General features: G+C 44.2%; 1 protein-coding gene across 1 annotated transcript in view; it reads right to left on the bottom strand.

Moving 5' to 3' along the window:
- Nucleotides 1-1,106: 1,106 nt before the first annotated feature.
- The window catches only part of LOC122803891 (exocyst complex component 5-like), a 109,430-nt gene continuing 85,042 nt past the window's right edge, over nucleotides 1,107-25,494 (bottom strand). The window contains exon 4 of the mRNA XM_044073574.1: nucleotides 1,107-1,225. Within this exon, the coding sequence (XP_043929509.1) occupies nucleotides 1,157-1,225 (69 nt within the window). The 3' untranslated portion in view covers nucleotides 1,107-1,156. The remainder of the gene's footprint in view (nucleotides 1,226-25,494) is intronic.

Raw genomic sequence — 25,494 nt, 5'->3', positions numbered from 1 at the left:
TCTGGACCGCCTGATGACAGGATAACCCCCAAGTGTGATGACTGCAGCAGGGTAACACGATGAACATCACTTGCATACAAGCTCATGGTCTACAAAAACATACACTCCCTTTATTGTTATGAAAAACAAAACCACTCTTTGCACTTTTACCCAAATACATAAGCTCTTTAAGTCCAAGATGCTCTTTTAAACCATTTTATGCAACTCCTTTCACATACTTGTAACATCAATTGTGGCTTTATTGTGCTTGTGACATCAACCAAACGTTGCACAACTGTTTACACCAATGCTGCATGATGTCATTATCTACAAAAGGGTGCAATTGAGATAACAGTAGCATTGCCACCTGTTCCTCTATGTTTCTGCCTTTCTCAATGCTGCAAGTCAAAGAGTTTAACAAAGTTTAGCTAAGTGCGGCAGTAACACTGTAAGACAGTGTCATAAATGAAATTCAAGTCAACAACGTCTCTCCTAAAAGAAAGTAGTGAAAAAAGGCACCCTGTGTTATCAACCAAATACATCTCTATTCATGCTCACATAACCGTTTATATCATATCTGAAAAGGAAAAGCAGGGTCTAGTAAGAAGGGATACTTGAGACTTGCAGTCTCTTAAATAAATTCAGCACATGCCCTATTGATGTTTTTTGTTGCTTGTTTTTTTTTCTGAAATGCTTCCATACTTTTATTACAAGGAAGACAAAATAAACTGACATGCAAGACACTCAAGAAAAGACAAATAAAGCTATTGAATTACACAAAGCTGTTACTAATAGTTTACACCTAAACAATTTTTTTTAAATAACTTGTATGATTCCCACATGCAATCACATCAGAAGCAAAAAAAAAATGCTATATAATCTATCACAAAATGCAAGACATATTTTACTACACAGCGATATAAACACAATACTGCTGAATTACAACAATTTATTTATTTACTTATGACATTTGTTGAATGGGAAAGTCCACTGGGCCTTGAGACCCATTTTCAATGGAGGCTCGGGGAGAAAAGCTCAAGTTACATGAAAATCATTACATGAATTTGTAAGGAAACAATTACTTATTAAAGCAAGGGAAATAAAACAGAAAACTATTGTGTAAAAGGCGCAATACAGTAACAATGGAACATTAGCATGTAGGAAATTATCGGCCGACTTACCTGTCAAAAGGCAACTCCTGAGCAATCAGGTGCAATTTCTGAATAATGTCAGCTGCCTCTTTAATCTGTAAAAAGACAAATGGTCATATTCAATAAAGCCTACACTAAGTGTACACAATATGCATTCAATAAAAATTATCCCATTTTATGTGCTTTCTTGTCACTCAAGTGTACATGTAGGCTACACTTTGTGGTAACCTTTATGAATCCCTGTCAATATTCAAAGCTGTAAGAATATCAGTAGGCAAACTAAAATGAGGAGGAGGAAGGTGCAAGTTATGTCTGTGTTGTCTGTTCACTCAGAACAGTGTACACTTAGTGTAAGCATTACTGAATCCTGGGGAAATTCGACTTAGAAAATTCAGAGCGAATGTTGGAGCTTAAATATCCATAAATGTAACATTTTTGCAAAGAAATCCTGCATAGCTCCACTAATGCTCTGACTAAAATATCTCCTCTGATGGAATAGCTTTAAGAAATACTCAAATTTCAGAACAAGTGTCACCCCACATGGAAAGCATGAAACCCTGAAACCATACAGACTAGTGCAAGGATTCAAACCAGATTTTTTTTTCTTTTCAAAGAACATGAAACACTTTCATTTCAACCTTGACATGCATGCCATGCCTTCTGTTAGCATCTTACCTCTTAAGGTTTAACATGGAAAGCAAAAAAAAAAGTAGGAGATAAACGCACTACAACTGACGTAAACGATATTCAAGTCATTAACCAGAAATGCAGAATAATGACAAAATATGGTATAGTAGGAGATAATTAAGAAAGAGTAGGAAAAAGAAGAGTGTCTGATATGCCATCCTTCCTTGATGCTTTACTCCTATATGCAAGTTATTTATAACTACTATGTGACCCAATTCTCAGTACAAATATTTAGGACTCTGTAAAATGATAACACTCCATTCAGCAATAAATCCAAGACACCACTGGTAATCGTAAAAGTAGCCACAGCAGAACTTGCCAACTGACTTCTTATTCCTAAGAAGCAGATCAATTTTCATTAAGTTGCGTCTACACATACATATTAATTTTAATTTAGCGGTGTCTACACATACAGATGACTTTGCAGTCACAAAATAAATGTTTCCTAATATATTTCTGAAAAAAGTCAAGGGCACAAACACAACTTTTAAAAGGTATCTCAATGGAATACTTTGCTAAAGTTCTTCCAAATGTGCAGTGGCAAAAGACAAGATATATCAGCTCTTACAGGCAGACTGGATACTGGGGCTTTCATTTCCTGCCATGGCAAAGGACAAACAAAACAATGGATCTTTAATGGACATCCCATGTTCTGCCAGGAGAATAAGCACATCAAAGGAGCACAGTAACTCATTTCCTCTGCTTTACTGTTCCAATTAGACAACAAGCATTTGTTAGTGCCAAGTGCTGACTAGTAATGGAAGGGAATCAAAGCATTAATGGCTAAAGATGTGAATCAATACACCAAGAAAAGTATAAGGCAGTTAGAGATATGACAACTCCTCTTTGCTGTGGCTTGTATAGTTGGGTCTGCAGTTGACTACAGGCAGTTTAATACTGTCAAGAGATGGCCTGTCTGCAAAACTGAAGAACATTAGATCCAGTTTTGTGTTACAATGGGGCACTTTATTTTGCACAGGTGAATCTTGTCATGCATTGTATGCATTATGGTGTGCAGGTGAAGACCTCTGGATTCATTTTACTACCACTAGTTACCGTAGTTTGCATACATGACTTTGTCCTATTGAATTCAACTTAATACTGTCAAGAGATGCCCTAATTTGGGCAAATGAATTGCAGTGGATTAAGTGCAATGTTGCCATGGGATGCTATATGATGCACTGCTGTATACCATTGAATTCAGCCTAACATGATCATAGGATGCTTCAGCTTGTGTGGCTGATTCTATAGTGTACAGTTTGCACAAAAAATATGCTATGTTATTTCTCTACCATCTTATATGCATCTCACTTAAAGGTCATAATCCAAGAGCTCCAGTCAAGAAGTGAGAAGAAAATGGCAGAAATTCAGACTCTGCTTCAAACTGCAGCTATCTTCTGTTGTTAAACTGGCCAAGATAAATGTTTCAAAAAGTTTGTCTCTGTGGCAAACAGGCCTAAACAGAAGATGCATTTATTAGATCTTTTACCTTTGTATATTTTTGAAGAAATACTAAGCATTTGAATTTGGAGGATTTCACAATAGCAAATATAAATAAATAAATAGTATGAAGAGTTTTTGGGATGAATGATTGCCAGACACTGCAATTTCTGTAATCGTGTTCAAACCCTAAACAAAACAAAACACTAGGAGTGTAGGCCTTTACAAAGGTACCTGCCTACCACACACACACACACACACACACACACTTCCCTCTCTTAGCCGACGCTAACAAAGGGCAGATCATGCCTACTCAACCTGGTGGACTTCTTTGACAAGGTCACCAAAGCAACAAGGTCACCAAAGCAACGGATGAGGGCAAAATCGTTCACACGGCCTACCTTGACCTGGCCAAGGCATCTGACAATACCACATTCGGGCATTGTTGATAAACTCAAGATGTTAGATACAAACCCGTATGTCACACAGTGGATAGCCAACTGGTTCACAGACAGGACACAGGAAGTTAGAATTGGGAAGTCCACCTCTACAAATAGGCCAATCACAAGTGGAGTCCCTCGGGGATCAGTCCTTGGCCACTCCTTTTTGGCATTTACTTCCAAGTCAAGGCCAACGTTAGTGGTTTCTGGCTGACTAAATTTGCAGATGATTGCAAATTAGGAGCTGTCATTGAATCTCACACTGACACAAATGTTCTCCAGGAGGGGCTGACAAAGAAACAACCATTGTCAGAGTCATGGACTAAAACTAAATGCCACGAAATGCATAATAGTATCCTTTAGGAAGTCATCCATCCCTGGTAATCATCATATTGACAACACCCCCCTTAAAGTTGACTCGGTACTCAGAGACTTAGGAACACACACAGATAGTAATCTACCCTTTGATCATCATGTGTTTACAGAGGTGAGGAAATCAATCTTATGTTGTGCAACTTATAAACAAAGGTATGGCATCTAAGTCCAAGGAAGTCATTGTTCCACTGTATTCAGCAATCAGACCTATGATCGAGTACGATGTCCCCTTTGGTATGTACCTAACCAGGCATATCCAGCAACTGAAGATCCACAGAGGTTCCTCACTAAAAGAATACAGGGTGTAAGTAATATGTCCCATGCAGACCACCTCAGTGCCCTATCACTGTATTCTATCTCCTACAGGCTTTTGAGGAGAGATCTATGCCTGGCATACAGGGCATTGTCAGACTCCACTCTGATTGACCTCCTGCAAATCCATAAAACAAACAGCACTAGAATTACCCATTCTAAAGACTTAAACCTCACCTGTGATATAAATAGGACCTGCTGGAGAAACAGGTATGTATCCTAAATACTATCCAGTCTATGGAACAGGCTCCCCATCCATGTGAAGCAGAGTTCCTCCCTAATCCAATTCAAGTGCAACTTGGACAACTGGATGGGAAACAGTAAATTCATCCCTGGTTTAGCACCTATGTCTTTGATGCAAACAGGTAACCAGTAAATGGTTCGCCTCCCAGGCCCATCCTTACACTTATCAAGGGTATCAGAACTTGTCAGAGATTTGGGATGCATGGCTAGACTTAAAAAGGCCCTTGCGGTCGTTAGCCTAAAGCACCTTTGTATAAAAGACAATAAAAATGAAGGTTCACTTAGGTGAGTAAGTGCAAACAATGGAAGTAGCAAAGACAATGCAGATAACAGACAGATGGAAGTGAAGATCTTGCTTTCAGACTAGTGACTGAGGATGTTATGCTCATGCATCCACTCATGTACCCCTATGCCCATGGGCCGAGGTAATATGCCAGATGTATGGTGCATCAGGAAGGTTTTTGCTTTGGTATGCTGGCCGGACATCATCAGTACTGGAATACTACAACAGTGACCCAAGGAAATACACTGATAAAGTCAGTTTTTCACTATATGTCATACCACAGAGAAAGAGCGGTGTGCAAACCTTAAAACTAGCCAGATCCTGCAATGACCAAACAAGGAATAAGAAGCCGTAAATGAGATACTATTATATCACTGGCGAATGTGCACATATCCCCATCACCTGTTTCTTTAATTTTATTTAATATGCAACTGACAGAAAAGGTACTGCAATGAAAGTGAAGTACAAAAAATTGAATGAAAAAATAAAAAGTATGACATTGCTTTTACAATCACTGTTTATTTAACATTTGAGGGGAACCAATGCATAGCATTTTCATAATAGTAAAAATGTGAATTGCACTGCTCACACACTAACAGAAAACCAAAATCTTAAGCAATATCAAACACACTGAGAGGTTTACTAGAATGCATTATCATTACCAATGATGGTCGACTTGGTGAATTCTCTAAAACAGTAAGCTGCATGTAATCCCACCAAGCAATAGTGGCTGACTGTTGATGTTACCAAAATACAAGGAGTAAGGGGTTTTGAAAGATTCTATTATCCATCCATCCAAAACCCTTTCTTCCCCATTTTTGCACATGGAGTGTGGGTGCCATTTCAACAGTGACAATCATCTAGAGCCGGTGTTCACACCTCCAGATGGCTACCATTCCCATGGTTGGTCTTCTATACCACATGCATGCAGACTCACACCTATAGTAATTTTGAGTGTCCAGTCCACTTATTGCATGTGCCAACATCAAATGAACAGTTCTCTCTATCATCAGTTTGTTGATTTGACTTAAGTAATGAAGCAGAAACAAGATGCATGACGAATGCAATAAAAGGGGAAAAAAATCAAGAATTACAACATACTAACACTGCAGTCATTAAAAGGAAAAATAAAGTAAGGCTGCCTCCATACACAGAGGGATACAACCCAGACTATTTTAACCAGATTATGCAGGTTCTATTTGTGGCCTTAACCCTTGACTGACCTGCTAAGGAGGCTGGGATTAAGCTGCTAATACCACCTCATCCATCCTTAGTGGGGGATGGCAGCTCCAGGAGCTTGCCAGAGGAAGGGTGCAGCTGTGAAGTTGGCATTAAGAACAGGAATATGTGCCTGCCAAACAGCTTTCATGTTGCAATTAGAAAGTACATTCTTGCATGTAAGAATACATAGCACTGGGACAGGCTTATTGGAGTTCCCATGTTTAACTCCAAAACACAAGAAACGCTTTTACAAACCACGAAATGAAATGTAGATCCAAAGCAGCAACCAGCAAGACAAGTACTAAATGATGTAGCAGCTCACAATAAGGTAAACCAGGTTAGGAACAGTTTCTAACCTGGATTTACCTTACTGTGAGCTGCTACATCATTTACTACTTGTCTTGGTGGTTGCTGCTTTGGATCTACATTTCATTTCGGAGTTCCCATGTTTCCAACAAGGAGAGATTAGGTTAGTTATGCACACAGTGCTGGTACAGAGGTTAGGGAGAACAAGCATCCTTCGAGACTGCCTAAAGACAGACCCTTGTTTGCCTGCAAACTTGTGGGGGGACATGCCATAGGGAAAACAATTGAAAACAGCACTACTGTATCACATCAGAATTATACAAGTTTAACAAGAAAGTACAGTTTTGTACCTACCATAAATGTAGATGTTCGAGGATCCACATTGCTGCAGTCCTAACTATTGGGTAGTCCGCTGTCCAGTCGGCCCGAATACCAAAGTATATGGCTGACGTCTGTCAGGGCGCATTAGACTGACGTCAGTACGTCAGGGTACTAATGCGCATGACCGACGCCATATCCTCAGTCTTTTCTTGCCCCAGATGTCAGAAGACCCTGAAAAGATAAGGCCAAAAACCAAAAACTCCCAACATACCTGCACCAAAATATATATACAAAATATACAAAATTAGCAGAATATAACCTCACCTACACAACCACCCCTAAACACAGAGGGGAAGGAGGGAGGGTAAATTGGACTGCAGCAATGTGGATCCTCGAACATCTACATTTATGGTAGGTACAAAACTGTACTATGTTCTTCATTCCACATTGCTGCAGTCCTAACTATTGGGTAGAATCCCAAAGCAGAGGTAAGGAGGCTGGCAAATCATAAGGAAGCAGGAACTGACAACATGCCCTGCAAAATAGCAGTGGCAAAACCAGCCCTAGACTTAGAGTAGAGAGGAAGGTGATAATGCTTAGAGAAAGTATGCACTGAACTCCAAGTAGCTGCCTCCAAAATATCCTTAGTTGCCACCATCCTCAGAAATGCTGTTGAAGTGGCAGTAGCCCTAGTGGAATGAGGCCTAATCCCAGCTGGAATCTCCTTGCCATGATGGGAATAACAAAATGTAATGCAACACCCAATCCATCTAGAAATAGTTTGTTTTGACACAGGCTTGCCCTGAGAACTCAAAGCAAAAGAAACAAACAACTGCTGAGACTGCCTAAAATCCTTAGTCCTGCTCAAATAATAACGCAATTGCCTGTGTACATCTAAAGTGTGCAAAATCTTTTCCCCTTTATTTTGGGGATCTGCATAAAAAGTAGGCAAATGAATAGTTTGGTTTAAAGCCACACTAGAAACCACCTTAGGCATAAAGGAGGGATTAGTACGTAAAGATACTCTATCCTTATGAAAAATCAAAAAAGGCTCCACTGCCATAAGGGCCTGCAACTCAGAAACCCTTCTTGCAGAAGTAATGGCTAACAAAAAAGCAGTCTTCCATGACAAGTATTTCAATTCAGTAGTAGCCGCAGGCTCAAAAGGTTGTAGAGTAAGTTTCTCCAACACAAAATTGAGATCCCAAGCAGGAGTAGGAGCTCTACGTGGGGGTCTTATATTCTTTGCCCCTCTAAGAAACTGCTTGAACAAAGGATGCGAAAACAGCGGTGGGTCACAATCATAGTGAGCTGAAATTGCTGCAGCATGAATCTTAATGGAAGAGAAAGACAAACCTTTGTCCAATAACTCAGTAAGATATTGAAGAGCCACACTCAAATTTGGCTCAGAAATCTCCAAATTGTTTGCTGCACTCCAAAATAAAAATCTCTTCCATTTTTCTGCGTACACTTTCCTTGTACTAGGTCTCCTGGCTTCCATAATCACATTTAAAACTTGTTGAGGAAGTTGAGACCTGCTGTCTTTCAAAACAGAATATGCCAGGCTGTTAGATGAAGAGAGTGAAGCTTGACATTGAGCAGGTGACCGTCTCTCTGAGACAACAGGTGTGGAATCAAGGGTAAAGGCCATGGAGGCTTCTTTACCAGACTCCTCAGTAATGGGTACCAGTGCTGCCGAGGCCAATCTGGAGCTATTAAAATCATCCTTGGCTTGTCTTGTCTGACCTTTAGAAGCACCTTTGGAAGAAGAGGCAGAGGTGGAAACGCATACACATGAAGATTTTTCCAAATGAAATAAAGAGCATCCACTTTCCAAGCTGTGTGATGAAACCTCTTTGTGCAAAACTTTGGCAGCTGGTGGTTTAGTGGAGAAGCGAACAGATCTATGTCTGGAGTTCCCCAGGACACTGTCAACTTTTGAAATACATGAAGATCCAGTTTCCACTCGTGGGGATCCATGATTTGTCTGCTTAACACATCTGCTAAGGAGTTCTGTGCTCCCGGCAGAAACCTTGCCTGAAGAGTTAGTTGCAAGCTGGCGCAGTCTCCCATAAAATCATTGCTTGCCTGCACAATGGGTAAGAATGTGTTCCCCTTGTTTGTTGATGTACCACATGACAGTTGTGTTGTCTGTTAGAATCAACACCTGCCCTGGAAGAAGTAACTCCTTGAAAGCCATTAATGCAAACTGGACTGCTAACATCTCCTTCATGTTGATGTGTAGATGCTGTAGTCTGGCAGGCCACTTGTCTTGTATCCACTTTCCATTTAGATGAGCTCCCCAAGCAATGTCTGAGGCATCTGTCGTTAGAATTTGACTCGCCTCTGGCGGGTCACAGAGAGTCCCTTGTTTAGGTGACATTCCTGAGCCCACCACAAAATTCCTTTTGAATGCAAGGTATTATTTGAATGACAGTGTCCAAATCCTGGCAGTGCTGTGTCCATACATTTTGAGATACCATTGTAGCTTCCTCATATGCAGTTTGGCATTGGGAAGCACCAGAATACAAGATGCCATGAACCCTAAGGCTTGAAGGACTGTCCTTGCAGTCAGCCCGGACTGAAGAGATAGTTGATGGAAGTAACTGGAAAGATTCTTTTGTTTGTCCGGGGTTAAAAAGGCCATCTGGGCTGCTGTATTCAGTCTCACACCCAGAAAGCACATGTCTTGAGAGGGTACTAGACTGGACTTTATTTCGTTCACAGAATACCCTAGGCATCTTAGCACTGCTATGACGTATTCCAAATGCTGTAGAAGGTCTTCCTTTTCTTGAGCCAGAATCAGGCAATCGTCCAAGTAAGGATAGATTTGAATTCCTTTTAGCCTGAAATAAGCTATCACTGGAGCCAGAACCTTTGTGAATACTCTGGGTGCAGTAGATAAGCCAAAGGGCAATGCAGAGAACTGATAATGAGAATTTCCAGCTCAAAACGCAGATACTTTCTGCAACTTAGTCTTATAGGCACATGAAGGTAAGCTTCCTTGAGATCTAAAGTTACCATCCAGTGATCTTTGCCCAGCAGAGGTAAAAGCTGTTGTAACGTCAACATTTTGAACTTGGGAATGTCCAGATAAGTGTTGAGGATAGATAAATCCAAAATTGGTCTCCACGTGTTCCCCTTCTTGGTACTAGGAACAGGCGAGAATAAAATCCTAGGCCCCTTTCTGGCACAGGAACCGCTGAATGGCCCCTATTTGGAGTAACAGAGAAATTTGCTTGTGAGCCTCTTGTCTTTGTAGAGGAGGAATGTCTGGCATGCCTTTGAAAGGAGGCAAGGTATGGAAATAAAACCTGTAACCGTGGTGAATGATATCCAGAACCCATCTGTCTTGGGTAATTAAATCCCAATTTACTTTGAAAAGAGACAGTCTTCCTCCCAACGGTGCTGCCAGGCGAGAATGAACTGGCAGCTGAAAAGGCAGGTCATTGGGTCTGCTTACGAAAGGACTGACCCCTGCCCTCACCAGAAGTCTGAGCAGGGGAACTCCCTGTCCTAGGCCTAAAAGAACCCTGAGCTCTGCCCCTACCACGTCTAGACCTACCCCTAGACTGGGAATCATAAGCAGGATAAGTCCATCCCTTAGCAGGCCAATTTCTACTAAATTTCAGAGGCTGCACCTGCAAAAAATCTTTAACAGTTTGCATAGACTTAGCCTTGTCCTCCATTTTCTTCAAAACTGCTTCTACAGGCGAACCAAACAACACATCAGACTGCAAAGGAGCATCCAAAATCCGTGTCTTAACATGCTCAGCTAAATTCTGATCTCTCAACCAGGCGTGCCTACGAAGAACAGAACCAGTGGCAGCCACCCTGGAGGAGGCCTGCACAGCATCAAAACCACATTGCAAGGAATGTTTACCCACCTGTTCAGACACATGAACTAAATCCTGCAACTCTTTACACTCAATACCTTCCGCCAGAGCATCCACCTTAGATTTCAACTGTGAAAGAAGATAATTCTGATATTTTAACATGTGAAACTGACAATTCAACGCCCTCATGGCTAAAGTGGAAGAAGTATACACTTTCTTTCCCCATCTATCCAAAGCCCTTGCCTCTTTATCAGGAGGGACAGGATTTTTAACAACTGAGGCCTTCACACCTTTAGGCCCCTGAGAGACAGTTTCCGGGTCTGCCCTAGGACTCTTAAAAAGATACTTATGAGCTTCAGGCACCCTATAATACCTATCCGGTTTAACTGGGGCAGGAGGCAAAGAAACAGGATTCAGGGAAGCCTCTGCAAAAACATCTTCCACCACATTCAAAACAGGAGGTATAGCTAAAGGCCTATGCTGGGGTAAAAACAAGAATTCCCTAAGCCTTTTCCTGGAATCAGAGAAATCTTGACCTTCCCATTTAAAATGCTCCCTCATGGACTGCAGAGTCTCTGAAAATGAAAAATCCTCAGGAGGAGAAGCTGAAGGAGTAGAATCATCCACATCAGAATCAGAATAAGGAGGGTACTCCTGCAAGTCTTCAGTCAAGACTCAGAAGCCTCCGAGCATTGCTCAAAACTCTCAAACTCAGGTTCCACCCTAGGCCTCTTATCAGGAGGGGGCATAGAACCCCTTATCATAGTAATCAAATCCTCTGCCATTTTAAGCATATGTTTCTTAGGCAAAGACCCTGAAGCACTAGGAGAAACCCCCACTGAAGCAAACTCGGCCTGCCCTCAAAGAAGCCTTGGAAACAGAAGGGAGGCTCTAACCACCTTAGGAAGAGAGGGAAGAACAGCCACCTGAGAAGCCCCTCAGCCTGGCCTACTTCCTGAGAGGATACATCCTGTAACAGTAAAGTCTCTCCCTGAGACTCCAAAGAAACACCTGGCAAAACCTCCGGCTCCACTGAGCCCTCTAAAGAACCGGCGTCTGGGACTGTCGGTTCTTCCACTCTAGGCTTTGCTGTTTTGTCCTTGCGTTTTTAGCGAAGCCGGCGTCGGAGCATCCAACGGCATTTTATAATTACAACGCTTCCCAAACACTAACCTGGCACAGTCTAACCTTCTCTTAATAGTGCGTTTGTTAAATCTAGCACAAGAGCGGCATCCAACAACGTCGTGCTCAGGCCCTAAACAAGGTATACACAAAGTATGGTAATCCCTATGAGGTATCTGTTTCCCACAAGAAATACAGTTATTCACTTTTTCTGACATCCGGTTAAATACTGAGGCAAGAAAAAACCAAAATATTCCCCAAAGGGGTACTTAGCCAACTTTGATTCGGTCTGAAACTCTGGCTTCAGAAACTTTCAGAACGCCAACCTGCACTCGCAAAATTGCTTCTGCATCGGACCATGCGGCAAAAAAGACTGAGGATATGACGTCGGTCATGCGCATTAGTACCCTGACGTACTGACGTCAGTCTAATGCGCCCTGACCGACGTCAGCCATATACTTTGGTATTCGGGCCGACTGGACAGCGGACTACCCAATAGTTAGGACTGCAGCAATGTGGAATGAAGAACATCTGCTGATTGCATTAGAAGCAAATATCCCATCACAAGGAAGCAACATAACAGGGGTGTAGCTAGACATACTCAGTGTACCCAAATGAGAATATTTTTTTTAGAGCATCTCTTGGAAACTTCAACAATCAAAAAAATCACAAAATGTTTAAAATTGTTTAATTAGAAGTTAACTTTATGGTGGAAAAACTAGCCTCATGTTGAAAAAGTGAACCAAAACATAAGAATACCCAAAATGAGGCAGAAAAGGGATCAATATTCCACTCCGATGTCCAAATGGAATCGCTCTTCCATTTATTATACACTTTTTTTGGTAGAAGGTCTCTCAGAAGCAAGTATAATCTCCCAAGCAGGGGAGGCTAGCCTGGACTAAGTAGAGAAATCAAGAGGTTAGTCTTAGGGATCGAGAGTGGAGTCTGACGTTCCAATGGATGGAAAATCGGATTCTGCCTGGGATCCAGTATTCATGGAGGATACTTGCTGCGACACTGCAGGAAGAAGAACCATACCCAACGAGGTCAGAAGGGGGCAATAAGGATCAGAGTGCTCTTTAACCTGCTGGCTTTCTGTACGACTTTGGGGATCAGGGGAATCAGAGGATAAGCATACATGAGACCCGGGGGAGATCAGAGTGAAGTACTTGCTGCACTTCTTGTTCAGGGGAGAGGAAGAGAGGTCGCAGCAAGGATGGCCCCGATGGCTGAATATCTGATTTGTTACTGACTGATTCAGGGACCACTCGTGTGAACTCAAGATCAATCTGCTCAGTCTGTCCGGTAGAACACTGGACTCCCCTGGAATGTGCATTGCAACGAGAAAGCAGTTCAAAGAGACTGTCCATTCCTAAACCCTCATGGCCTCCCTGCACAATGGGTATGATCGGGTTCCTCCCCCGCTTGTTGATATACCAAACAAGTTGTCTGTTTCAACTGCAATCGCTCCCAGAGGGGGGCAGTTGTGAAAGGCTTGCAACAAAAGAAGAACTGCCCTCATCTCCAGGACATTTATGTGCAATTTGGTCTCTGCTGTGGACCATGAACCTTGGACCAATCTTCCCTGAAAATGGCTGCTTCCACCCCAACAAGGAAGTGTCCATGGTCATTGTGGCTATAGGTGGGGAAAGAGTAAAAGGTCATTGGTAAGCATCCACCACTGTAGATGACGCTTGCAGATCACACTTAGTCTGATGAAAGCTGACAATGGATGTTATATTTGTCCAGGCTCTGGGTGTAACAACAGCCTGCCTTTCAGTGTATTTACGGCCAGTTAGAGAAAGGTTCTCTGCCGCTGTGGTTCTGTGGACCCCCTCTTCTTCTGGGGCAGCATGTGATATTAAATCCTCTTCCTGTCTCTAGAAGAGGATTCATCCTGACATTCTGAGAAAGATCCCTGGGACTTTTGAACCACATCTTCTTCCCACCCCATTGGTTTCCAGAGGTGGTCCGTTTGGGGGGGGGGGGGGGGACTTGATCCCTATGGCAGCTAATGTCTTTCTCCTCTTGCTCACCGTGGGTAAGAGTTTAACTGATGGCCCAAGCAAGGAGGAACTGTCAAATGAGGTCAAATGAATGACGCCTTAAAGGGGTCCACAAACCTGCAGAGCCTCATCCAGGCATGTCTTCGATGGGCTATGACTGTGCTGGCTGCTCGAGAGGTTCCTTCTGCAGCTTGAGAAATTACCCTAATCGGGCAATTAGCAATCGATGACATACTGGCCAACTGGGGAGATACCTTCCTGAGGTCCTCCTCCTACAAGGACTCCACCAGAAAGTTGGTGAACTCCTTGACCAGATCCCTCTGGAGATGTGTGAAGTGTGCCAAATAATTTAATGTCTTCAACGTAAAAGTAGCTGATGCGCTTCCAGTGCCTATCCGAAGCCCAAAAATCTTTACTCAGGAGATAAACAGCAGAGCTCTGCTTGGCTAAATCCTTCTTATTGGCTGCCAACACCACAATGGCATCAACCTGAACACCTTTTCTCCAGTATGGACGACCAACTAAGGGGACTGAGGTATTTGTCGGTTTGCTTGGAAATGGTCTACATGGTGTCTGACTCCTTCCATGCCCAGAGGTGACCAGATCAATGAGCTTGTCAGCCAGTAGAGTTACCCAGGATGTAGATGGGCACATCCCAAAGGCCACCAGAACACAGACTCCTCGGAAGAAGGGGGTTGGGACAACCAGCCACCCTTTTGTTTCAGTATTTCCAAAATATCTCCAAAGGAGATGTCATCGGGTAGCGATCGGGGAAACCCCTCCCCTTCATCCAAGTCAGTGTCTTCTCTCGACGACTCCAAAGGGGAATCGAAGTGCTTCCTCCTGCACTGTCTCTTCTGATGAACCTCCCCCATGGGACACTCTGGAGAGAAATCGAAGACCGTGGAACCCCTTGCTGGGGGTAGGCTTGGAGGCTCTCCTGGAGGGGCTGACTACAGACTGGATGAATGGGTGCAAAGCTCGGATCACAGGGAGATTGGGTACGATATAGGGGATGAGGGGCTTCTTCTCTCTGTCTAGAGAAAGTCCTCTCTGCCACTGAAAGGCAGACGAACCCAGGAAAGCTCCTCTCCTCTCCCTCTTGGCCGGAGCAACCAAGGAAAAGAAGGAAGAAGCCATCCTGGATCCAACTCCTGCAGACAGCACCAGGCCCAAACTGTCAAGGGCCAAAGCCCCTAGGGGCAGAGACGGCTCCGAAAGGGTTGGATCCAAGACCAACCCCGAGGAGTCAGCGCAGATATCTCAGGTCCTGGACTCGCTCCGCTGGCATCAGAGTGCAGCTAGTCTGGGACACTGCTGGAGTCAAAGGAAAAACAAATTTTTTGCGCCGACGATGGCCCACTTGGAAAAGCCACATCTTGAAGTTCTGAAACCAGAGGTTGGATCAGAACATGAGACTGAGGTAGGGAGCTGGAGATGGAAACATTCCAACTGAATCTGGGCTTTGAGAAAACTACACATTTTCCTGTCCATGTCTGAGTGTGACAGCCAAGAGGATCTTGAGGAGGCTGAAGAATGTGTAGACTTGACAGAGAATAGGCTGTTCAAGGAGACTTGCTCCAACATGAAGTATGATTCTGGGACCTCCAATCAGAGTGCTTCTGACCCACAGGATCCGAGGAGCCGCTTGGACCCGAAGGCTGAGGATCCAACAGCTTTCAGGTCTTAGACTGTGCAGACTCTGTCGGCTCTGAGGAACTTCTCAGATCCAATGAAGCATAGAGATCACTAGGATCCAAAGTGGTTGGATCAGACAATTTTTGGCATTTTACTGGCACACAAGAAGAGGACTTTGAGGATACTGAGTGGGCACTCTTAAGCTCCTTAGAAGTAAGAGGCCAGTAAAATGCCTCTCAAAATCAACTTATTATGATGATTGGCAAGGGTGCAGGGACTGAAAGCCACACAGAGGTCACATTCTACCTCCAAATGTCCCGGCCCAAGACAATACACACACCTCTAATGGGCATCTGACTGGGAAATCTTATGGCCAGAAGCAGCACACCTTTTAAAACCCATAGGTTTTGTCAGACATGGTGACAGAAGAAGGGTTAAAACACACACACACACACACACACACACACACACACACACACACACACACACACACACACACACACACAGAGCAAAGACAAGCTGACCAACACAACTTACCCTTACTCAACCAGAGAGAAAGCAAAGATACTGTGAAAGATTTTTTTTCTCGTTATATAAACATCTGAAGGAGAAGAAGAGAAAAAGGGAATAACCAGTTATCGCAGAAATGTGGAGGGGGGAGGGGCAGATGACCCTAACACCAGCGAAGACTTTGCTAAAACTGGCTAAAAAGGGAGGGGAGGGGAGGAAAGATAAAAGATTAACTGTATTGATACTACATAAATGAAAGTAAAGAAAGTATCACTACAGAAATATACATCAAGGAAATGGGAAATAACTCATCTCTAGCTGAGGCTACAGAATCGCATTTGAGCTGGAAGGCAGCAAAAGAGATCTGAGGGGATGGAGGAGGAGTGGGGCATTATGGGAGAGGGAGGAGCTTGTGGCTTGAATTGCTAGTCTTGAAAAGTGGCCGTGTCGGATCAGAGATCGGATCCGTAGACCCAGTAGTGAAGCAGAATGAAATGGACAACATCAGAAAATATTTACAGTATAGAGGTATACAATACCATAATGTTCCATCTGTATTGTTGATCTTCGTTCAGTCTTTACGTGTGGGTATCGGTTCCGACCTCGGAACTGAGCCAGCCATCTTCCAAGCTTGTGTCAGCTACAAAAAAACTCTTACCCAGAATTCCCCTCTCCCTGTTACCTCAGATTGAGTTTGCAAGTCAAAAGAAGGTAGAGGCTACCTCTGGTCAAATGACCTAATATAACCGGATGGTGAGATCCGCTAGAAGCCACAGAACAGACAAGGAGGGAGGGTCATAATGACTGAACGAGGATCAATAATACAGATGGAACATTATGGTAAGACAATGTCTTTATCTGATATTGTTAATCCTCGTTCATTCCTTACATGTGGGACAGAGTCTCCAGCTACCTTTATTCCTGGGAGGATCTCATGGAAGGACATTCCTGAGCACCACAGAACCAAAAGATGTTCTTGCCCTGGAGGCCAAATCCAATTTGTAATGATTGATGAAGGTATGAGGGGTAGCCCAAGTTGCAGCTGCACAAATGTCATGTAAAGAAGCTCTGGCATGGAAGGCAGCAAAAGTTGCCACCGACCTTGTAGAATGAGCCTTTATGGTAGTAGGTAATGGAATATTACTTTGTCTATAAATGAAGGTCGCACAGTCCTTCAACCATTTAGCCAATGTGACCTTAGCAAAAGCACATCCTAATCTCGGTCCAGAATAGGCCAAAAATAACTGGTCTGATTTACGAGAGGCCTTAATCCTGTTCAAGTAGAAGCAAAGTTGCCTGTGAATATCTAGGGTATGTAAGCAATACTCTCCTTTGTTTGAATGATTGGGGAAGTAAACTGGCAATTCAATGGTTTCATTAATGGACATTTCAGAGATCACTTTTGGCAGAAAGGAAGGATTAGTTCTCAATGACACTATCTCTATGAAAAATCAAATATGGACTCTTGATGCATAAGGCTTGAAGCTCAGAGATACATCTGGCAGAAGTAATGCCGACCAAACACAAGGTTTTCCATGACAAATATTTGAGGTCGCAAGAAGAGGCTGGTTCGAAAGGTGGCATTGTCAAAGCTTGTAGGACTAGTGACAGGCCCCATGGTTGAGTAGGTTCTCTAAAAGGGGGTTTTAGATGATTCACGCCTTTTATGAATGTCTTCCATAATTTGTGTGACAAAAGAGAGGAGTCTTGGACACCATCATGGAAATTAGATATTGCAGCCAAATGAACTCTAATGGTAGAGGCAGATAGACTGGATTGAAACAGGGTGGCTAGATACTCCAGTACTAATAGACACTGGTGCTGAAAAAGGATCTACCTGTTTTTCTTTCAGCCAAAAAGTAAATCTTTTCCACTTGCTGAGATATGTAATTCTGGTGGAAGACTTATGAGATGCAATACGAATGTCACGTACTGACAAAGAAAGATCATTCTGCTTGGCAATCAAGGGAATTGGAGGAGCCAAGCTGTGAGCTTCAGGCTGTTCAATTTGGGGTGAATCAGATTCTGCGGGTGGGAGATCAACCTCGGGGTTGGATGGAGAATCCACGGTTGATCTAGCAGGTGAGGCCAAAGGAAGGAGAACCAAATCTGACGAGGCCAAAGGAAGGAGAACCAAATCTGACGAGGCCAATATGGTGTTATGAGGATTACGTTGCTCTTCAACCGGCAGGCTTTCTTCAGAAACTGGGGAATGAGGGGGAGAGGTGGAAATGCATAAATAAAGACCCGAGGGCCAATCGTGGACTAGAGTGTCCCTGGGTGACTGTCCCAGAGGGGGAATCAGGGCGAAATAGTTGCTGCATTTGTAGTTGATCGGGGACGCAAAGAGGTCGCAGCAAGGAAGACCCCAGCGGTTGAAAATCTCCACCGCTATCATGGGATTCAGGGACCACTCGTGAGGTTGTAGTATACACCTGCTGAGTCTGTCTGCTATCACGTTGGAACTCCCGGGAATGTGCATTGCTAGAAGAAAACGGTTGGTAGCCATCGCCCAATGCCATATCCTCATGGCCTCTCGACAGAGTGGGTAAGACTTGGTTCCGCCCTGTTTGCTGATGTACCAGATCACCGCCATGCTGTCTGATTGTATTGCAATAGTCCCAGACGGTAGCAGGGGATGGAATGCTTGCAAAGTACAGTTCTGCACCTACCATAAATGTAGATGTTCGAGTGCTAATACAGCTGCAGTAATCACAGATGGGTTTTCTGCCGTCAGGCGGGTCCTCGGTCGGCCGAATTCCAAAGTCTAGGTCCGGCGTCGGTTGCTGTCGCTTTCCTTCCTGACGTCAGTGAGGCAGGGGTATAGAAGACACAGCCAACGCCATTTTCTTCAGTCTTTCTTGCCCCAGATGTCAGGTGCCCCCAGAAGGAGGGCAATACATAAATTATATTTATATACATGCAATGCAATATAATCAAAAAACAGTAGTTGCAAGCAAATATACCATAGAAGGATAACCCAATCAGGTTGTATGAAGAGGGGTTAGGCCCTAGGCCTTTACCAAGAGGGGAAGGACGGAGGGAAAACTGTACTGCAGCTGTATTAGCACTCGAACATCTACATTTATGGTAGGTACAAAACTGTACTATGTTCATCGTGCATACAGCTGCAGTAATCACAGATGGGTAGAATCCCAAAGCTATGCACAGGGTGGTAGGCACTAGGTGGAACTGGGATGAGCCAGAATGCCCTGCAACACAGCAGTGGCAAAGCCTGCTCTAGTTTTGGAATATAAAGGCAGGTGGTAGTGTTTTGTGGAGGTATGCACAGAACTCCAAGTGGCTGCCTCCAAAATATCTTTGGTAGGAACTCCTCTGAGGAAGGCTGTAGAGGTAGCTGTGGCCCTGGTGGAGTGGGATCTGATGCCTGTAGGGACAGATTTGCTATGATAGGAGTAACAAAACTGTATGCAGTGGCCTATCCATTTTGAAATTGTCTGTTTGGTAACTGGCTTCCCTTGAGCTCCTACAGCATAGGACACAAAAAGTTGTTCTGATTTCCTGAAGGGCTTTGTTCTGTCCAAATAATAACGTAACTGTCTATGGATGTCTAAGGAGTGCAGCAGCCTTTCCCCTTTGTTTTGAGGATTGGGGTAAAAGGTAGGTAAGTGTATGGCTTGATTTAAAGCTACCCTGGATACCACTTTAGGCATAAATGACGGGTTGGTTCGAAGGGAAACCCTGTCCTGATGGAAGATGAGAAAGGGCTGCACAGCCATGAGGGCTTGTAGTTCCGAAACCCTACGAGCTGAGGTAATGGCCAGAAGGAAAGCTGTTTTCCAGGACAAATATTGCAAATCTGTTGAGGCAGCTGGTTCAAAGGGAGGCAATGTTAATTTTTCTAGAATGTAATTAAGATCCCAGGCTGGTATTGGTTGCTTCCTTGATGGTCTTATATTCTTAGCCCCTCTGAGGAACTGTCTTAAGAGTGGGTGAGAGAATAAGGGTGGATCCGTGTTGAATTCTGCAGAAATGGCTGAGGCATGGATTTTTATGGAGGAAAATGAAAGTCCACTGTTCAGCAGCTCAGCTAGATACTGTAATACCTGAGGCAAATTCAGTTTTCTAGGGTCCTGGCCTTTTTTCTCATTCCAAGAGCAAAACCGTTTCCATTTTGCGGAGTAAGCCTTTCTAGTAGATGGCCTTCTGGCCTCCAAAATGACATCCTGCACCTCTTTGGGGAGTAGGGTCTGTTGTGGAGTTAAGGAATTTTCCATGCAGCGAGATTGAGTGTTTTCAGCTGACTGTGAAGAGTTTTGTAGCTGTGCTGAGTCAGCAGAAGAGGCATTAGAGGTAGGGACCAGGGAGGAGTATGTGTTAGGCTCCTCAAGAGTGGGTACCAGTGTTGCCTTGGCCAGTCTGGAGCAATCAGTATCATCTTCGGTCTGTCTGCTCTTGCTTTCAAGAGCATCTTGGGCAGAAGAGGCAGAGGTGGGAAAGCGTAAACTGTCCATGCTGTCCAATTAAATGAAAGGGCGTCCACTCTCCAGGCCTTTGGATGAAAGGTCCTTGAACAAAACTTTTCCAATTGATGATTCCTGTGGGAGGCGAAGAGATCTATGTCTGGCCTCCCCCACGCTTGGATTATCTTTGTAAACACTTGAGGATGCAACTTCCATTTGTGTGGATCTGTCATATTTCTGCTTAGATTGTCTGCCAGCGTGTTTTCCAAACCTGGCAAGTACTGTGCTTGAAGTTCGATTTGCCATTCCAGAGCCAAGTTCCAAGGTGTCATGGCTAGTCTGCACAGGGGGTATGAATGTGTTCCTCCTTGTTTGTTTATGTACCACATTACTGTGGTGTTGTCTGTTCTTATCAATAATTGTCCTGGATGCAAGAGGTCCTTGAAAGCTGTAATTGCATTTATCACTGCCAGCATTTCTTTTTGATTGATGTGAAGGTGCTTTTCCTGTTGGGACCATTTGCCCTGAATGCACCTGTCTGTCATGTGCGCCCCCCAGGCATAATCTGAGGCGTCTGTTGTGATGACTTGATTTGCTTGAGGCTTGCAGAATGGGAGACCTGTGTTTGTTTGACATGCTTGGGCCCACCATAGAAATTCCTTTTGCAAACATGGAATTATTGGTATTATTGTTTCCAAACTGTGGCTGTGTTGAGACCATAGTTTTTTTAGGTACCATTGAAGTTTCCTCATATGCAACTTTGCACATGGGATTAAAAGAATGCAAGATGCCATGAAGCCCAGAGCCTGCAGGATTTTCCTTGCAGTAAGCCTGGTACATTTTGCTAGTGTTTTGAAGTACTGAGTTAGTTGCCCCTGTTTTTCTGGCGTAAGATAGGCCATCTGGGTGTTTGTATCCAAGTTGGCACCCAGGAAAGTTATTTTTCTGAGATGGTGTTAGCCTGGATTTCTCTTTGTTGATTGTGTATCCCAGAGAATGCAGTAACCGTGTTACATAAGCCAGATGTTCCAGAAGTATGTGCTTGCTGTCCGCTTGGATCAGGCAGTCGTCCAAATAAGGGTAAATTTGTATCCCTTGAAGTCTGCAGTAGGCAATTACTGATGCCAGGCATTTCGTGAATACTCTGGGCGCAGTAGATAAGCCAAAGGGCAATGCAGAGAATTGATAGTGGATTGAACCTGCAAGAAATCTGAGGTATCTTCTGCAGCTTTGTCTGATTGGGACATGCAGGTATGCCTCCTTGAGGTCCAATGTTACCAGCCAAAACTCCTTGCCCAGCATGGGAAGAAGCTGCAGTAATGTGAGCATCTTGAATTTTGTGCAGTAAGAATGTGTTTAGGATGGATAAGTCCAAAATGGGTCTCCAGTCGGTTCCTTTCCTTGGTACCAGAAATAGCCTGGAATAAAAACCTTGACCTTGTTCGTGAGTAGGTATCTCTTGAATAGCTTTCATGTCTATGAGCTTTGAAATTTGCAGTTGTGCCTCTGCCCTTTGATTGTGTGGCAGGTTTGGCATGCCTCTCATTTTTGGAAGAGTGTGAAATTGAAATCTGTAGCCTCTGTTTATAACGTCCAGGATCCATTTGTCTGTTGTGACAATATGCCAATTTCTTGTAAATAATGCCAGCTTTCCTCCCAAGGGTGCTGCCAGCTGAGACTTGCTTGGCATGGAAAGGAGGAAGTCATTGGGTTTGTTTCCTGTATTGTTGTGCACTGTCTTCGCCACCTCTTGGTGCTGGAGTTTGCCATTGCTTGCCTCTATATGATCCTTGTGATTGTCCTCTGCCCCTTGTGCGCCTGTATCTACCTCTTTGGGGCTTGTCCGTGGCTGGAAAGGACCAGTTTTTAGAAGGCCAATTTCTGCTAAAACATGGTGGTTGAACCTGTAGAAAAGCTTTGACAGTTTGCATAGATTTGGCTTTTTCTTCCATTTTCCGTAATATCTTCTCAGCATTAGTACCAAATAGCACATCCTTTTGTAAAGGATCATCTAGAAGTTTAGCTTTCACATGATCAGGCAAGATTTGTTCCCTAAGCCAGGCATGTCTACGAATGACTGATCCTGTAACAGCAGCTCTACTTGAGACCTCTAGGGCATCATAGCCACATTGTAAGGTGTGTTTACCCACTTGTTCTGCACTATGCATCATATCCTGCAACTCCTTCAAATCTGGTTGTTCAGGTTGAGACATTTTATTTCTTAATTGTGATAACAGAAACTGCTGATATTTAAGCATATGAAACTGGCAATTTAAGGCCCTCATGGCTAGGGTGGCCGAGGTATATACCTTTTTTCCCCACCTTTCTAAGGATCTTGACTCTCTTCGAAGGTAGTGGATTCTTAGCAGTAGAGGCCTTCATTCCCTTGGGGCCTTGAGAAATGGTTTCAGGGTCAGCATTATGGCTTTTGTAAAGAAATTGGTGAGAGTTAGGAACTCTGTAGTACCTATCAGGCTTGACTGGGGCATGAGGCAGGGAATCCGGATTAAGGCAAGCCTCCGAATAAACATCATCAAGTATGTCCAAGACAGGAGGTATAGCCAGAGGTCTGTGTTGAGGTAACAAAAGAAATTCCCTAAGTCTTTTCTTGGAATCAGAAAAGTCTTGGCCTTCCCAATGGAAGTGTTCCCTCAAGGTGTGCAAGGTTTCCCCAAAAGAAAAATCCTCAGGAGGAGATACAGAAGGAATGGACTGCTCTGCATCAGAATCTTCAAAAGGGGAGTAAGAGTGTTCCTCTACATCAGAATGTTCTGAAAAATGGAGCCCTGATCAGAAGAGGAGAATCTTCCTCCACTCTGGGTCTCTTGTCTGGAGGGGGTTGGGAACCCCTGATAAGAGTAATTAAATCCTCAGCCATTTTAAGCATCTGCTTTTTAGGCATGGGGCCTGGAGAAGGGCCCTGTGCAACAGGCCTCTTGGGATGCCTGGCTGATTTGGACTTAGTAAAGGCCTTAATGGAAAAGGAAGATGAGGGTCTAAAGATACCATGGGTGGAAGTGGACCTGTCCACATTAGGAGGCTCAACGCTCACAGTGGCTTCGGTGGTTGTAGTCTGGGTATGGGCCGAGGTACCTGCGGTCTCGGTTACAGAAGACACTGCCAAAGAAGTGTCGTCGGTAGTCAGGGACTGCATAGGCATCTCGCTGAGAACCGGACCATGTGTAGCCGGTTTTAGCATGGTGTCGGTGGGGACCGCGGATCTCGCGTGTCGGTCCTTGTCCTTGCGTTTTTTGGACAAAACGGTAGTTGGAGTCTCCGATGACATTTTATAATCAAAGGCTTTACCAAAAAAGTGTTGGGCGAACTCCGCCTGACGCTTAATAGTGCGTTTATTGAAAGTAGCCCAAAAGCGACAGCCCGAGACGTCGTGGTCTGGGCCTAAACAAGGTATGCAGAGGGAATGGAAATCCTTATGCGGTATTTGCTTCCCACAAGAAATACAATTGTTAACTTTTTCTGACATCAGTCTGAGGCAAGAAAAGTTTCTAACGGGTACTTAGCTTTAATGAAGACTTCGGTTTCCAATTTTTCGTAAATTCAGGAGCTGGCCGACCGGCACTTGCGAACTGCTTCTGCTTCGGGCACCGCGCGGCAAAAAAGACTGAAGAAAATGGCGTCGGCTGTATCTTATATACCCCTGCCTCACTGACGTCAGGAAGGAGTGACAGCAACAGACGCCGGACCTAGACTTTGGAATTCGGCCAACCGAGGACCCGCCTGACAGCAGAAAACCCATCTGTGATTACTGCAGCTGTATGCACGATGAACATCACCGGAAGCACCGCCCTCAGATCTAGAACATTTATATGCAGATGGGCCTCCAGTTCGGACCAAGTACCTTGGACTGTCGGTCCCGGACATAGCCCCCCCCACCTCATCAGGGAGGTTTCCGTGGTCACTGTAGCCTTTGGCTGTTGGGGGGAGAAGGGGCGAGACCATTGTGATGGGTTGTGGGCCATCCACCAATTTAAATCCTGTTTGCACCTGTGAGTTACCCGAATCTTGGCCGAAAGAGGGTACTGAAAGGGATACCATTGGGTGAGCAGTAGCCATAGTAGAAGCCTCATGTGAAACCTGGCCAGGGGGACAATGGTGATGGAGGCTGCCATAGAACCCAACAACTGTAGAACAGAGTGAGCTATGTATTTCTTCCTTGAAAGGACTGGGATCAGTTGTTGCTTTATCCTTAGAATTTTGTGCTCTGGAATGGATGCTCTGCAATTCTTTGTATTCAAGATGACCCCTATGAATTCTGTGGACTGAGATGGGGTGAGATTGGATTTTTGCCAGTTTATGGTTATGCCTAGCCTTTCTGCAGAGAGGAGAGAGTATGCCAGGGCTTCTTCCAATAGATGTCTGGTGGGGGTGGAGATGAGCCAGTCGTCTAGGTATGGAAACACCTGGAATCCTTGTAGTCGCAAGTGAGCTGTGACGACTGCCATGCACTTTGTGAACACTATGGGGGCTGTAGAGAGTCCGAAGGGCAGTACTCTGAACTGGTAGTGACAGGCTCCCGCACAGAAATGAAGGAATCTTCTTGATGGTCTGTCCACTTTTATGTGGTAGTACGCATCTTGAAGATCTATTGAGCACATCCAATCATCTTTTTCCAAAAGCGGAAGGATAGACTGTATTGTGACCATCCGGAATTTTTGTACTTTTACAAATTTGTTCAATACACTGAGATCCAAAATTGGTCTCCAGTCCCCAGTTTTCTTTGGCACCAAAAATAGTCTTGAGTAGAATCCGGATCCTATCTGGTCTGGAGGGACTATTTGGATGACTCTTTTTCTTAGCAGTTTTGAAATCTCTAATGTTGCTTCTTCCATTTGACTGGGTGGAAACGTCGGGTAAGTTTGTTGGGGGAGCGGGACAAAGGTCAAAGGAAATATGATAACCTCTGGTTACTATCCTTTGTACCCAAGAATCGGTGGTGATGGTTAGCCAGGCAGAAGGGTACAAAGAAAAACGACCCCCAACCACTTCCAGAAAAAAGTAGTCGGGCCACTCTTCAGGAGCGCTGGTAGGATTGGCCGGGGAAAGAGTCCCTGGAACCCTGGTTACACGGACACCCTCTGCCCCAAAAAGGGTGTCTTTCCTGTGAGTTTCCCTCTCTGCCTCTAGGGGAGAACTCGGCCTGTGTGTCACTGAAAGGATCCCGAGACTTTTTGCACCATAT

Source organism: Protopterus annectens, chromosome 6.part0 (genome assembly GCF_019279795.1).
Source record: "Protopterus annectens isolate FY-2018-M chromosome 6.part0, PAN1.0, whole genome shotgun sequence".
Lineage (NCBI taxonomy): Eukaryota > Metazoa > Chordata > Ceratodontiformes > Protopteridae > Protopterus > Protopterus annectens.
The sequence above is the reverse complement of the archived record's forward strand: the minus strand, read 5'-3'. Positions and strand labels throughout refer to the sequence as shown.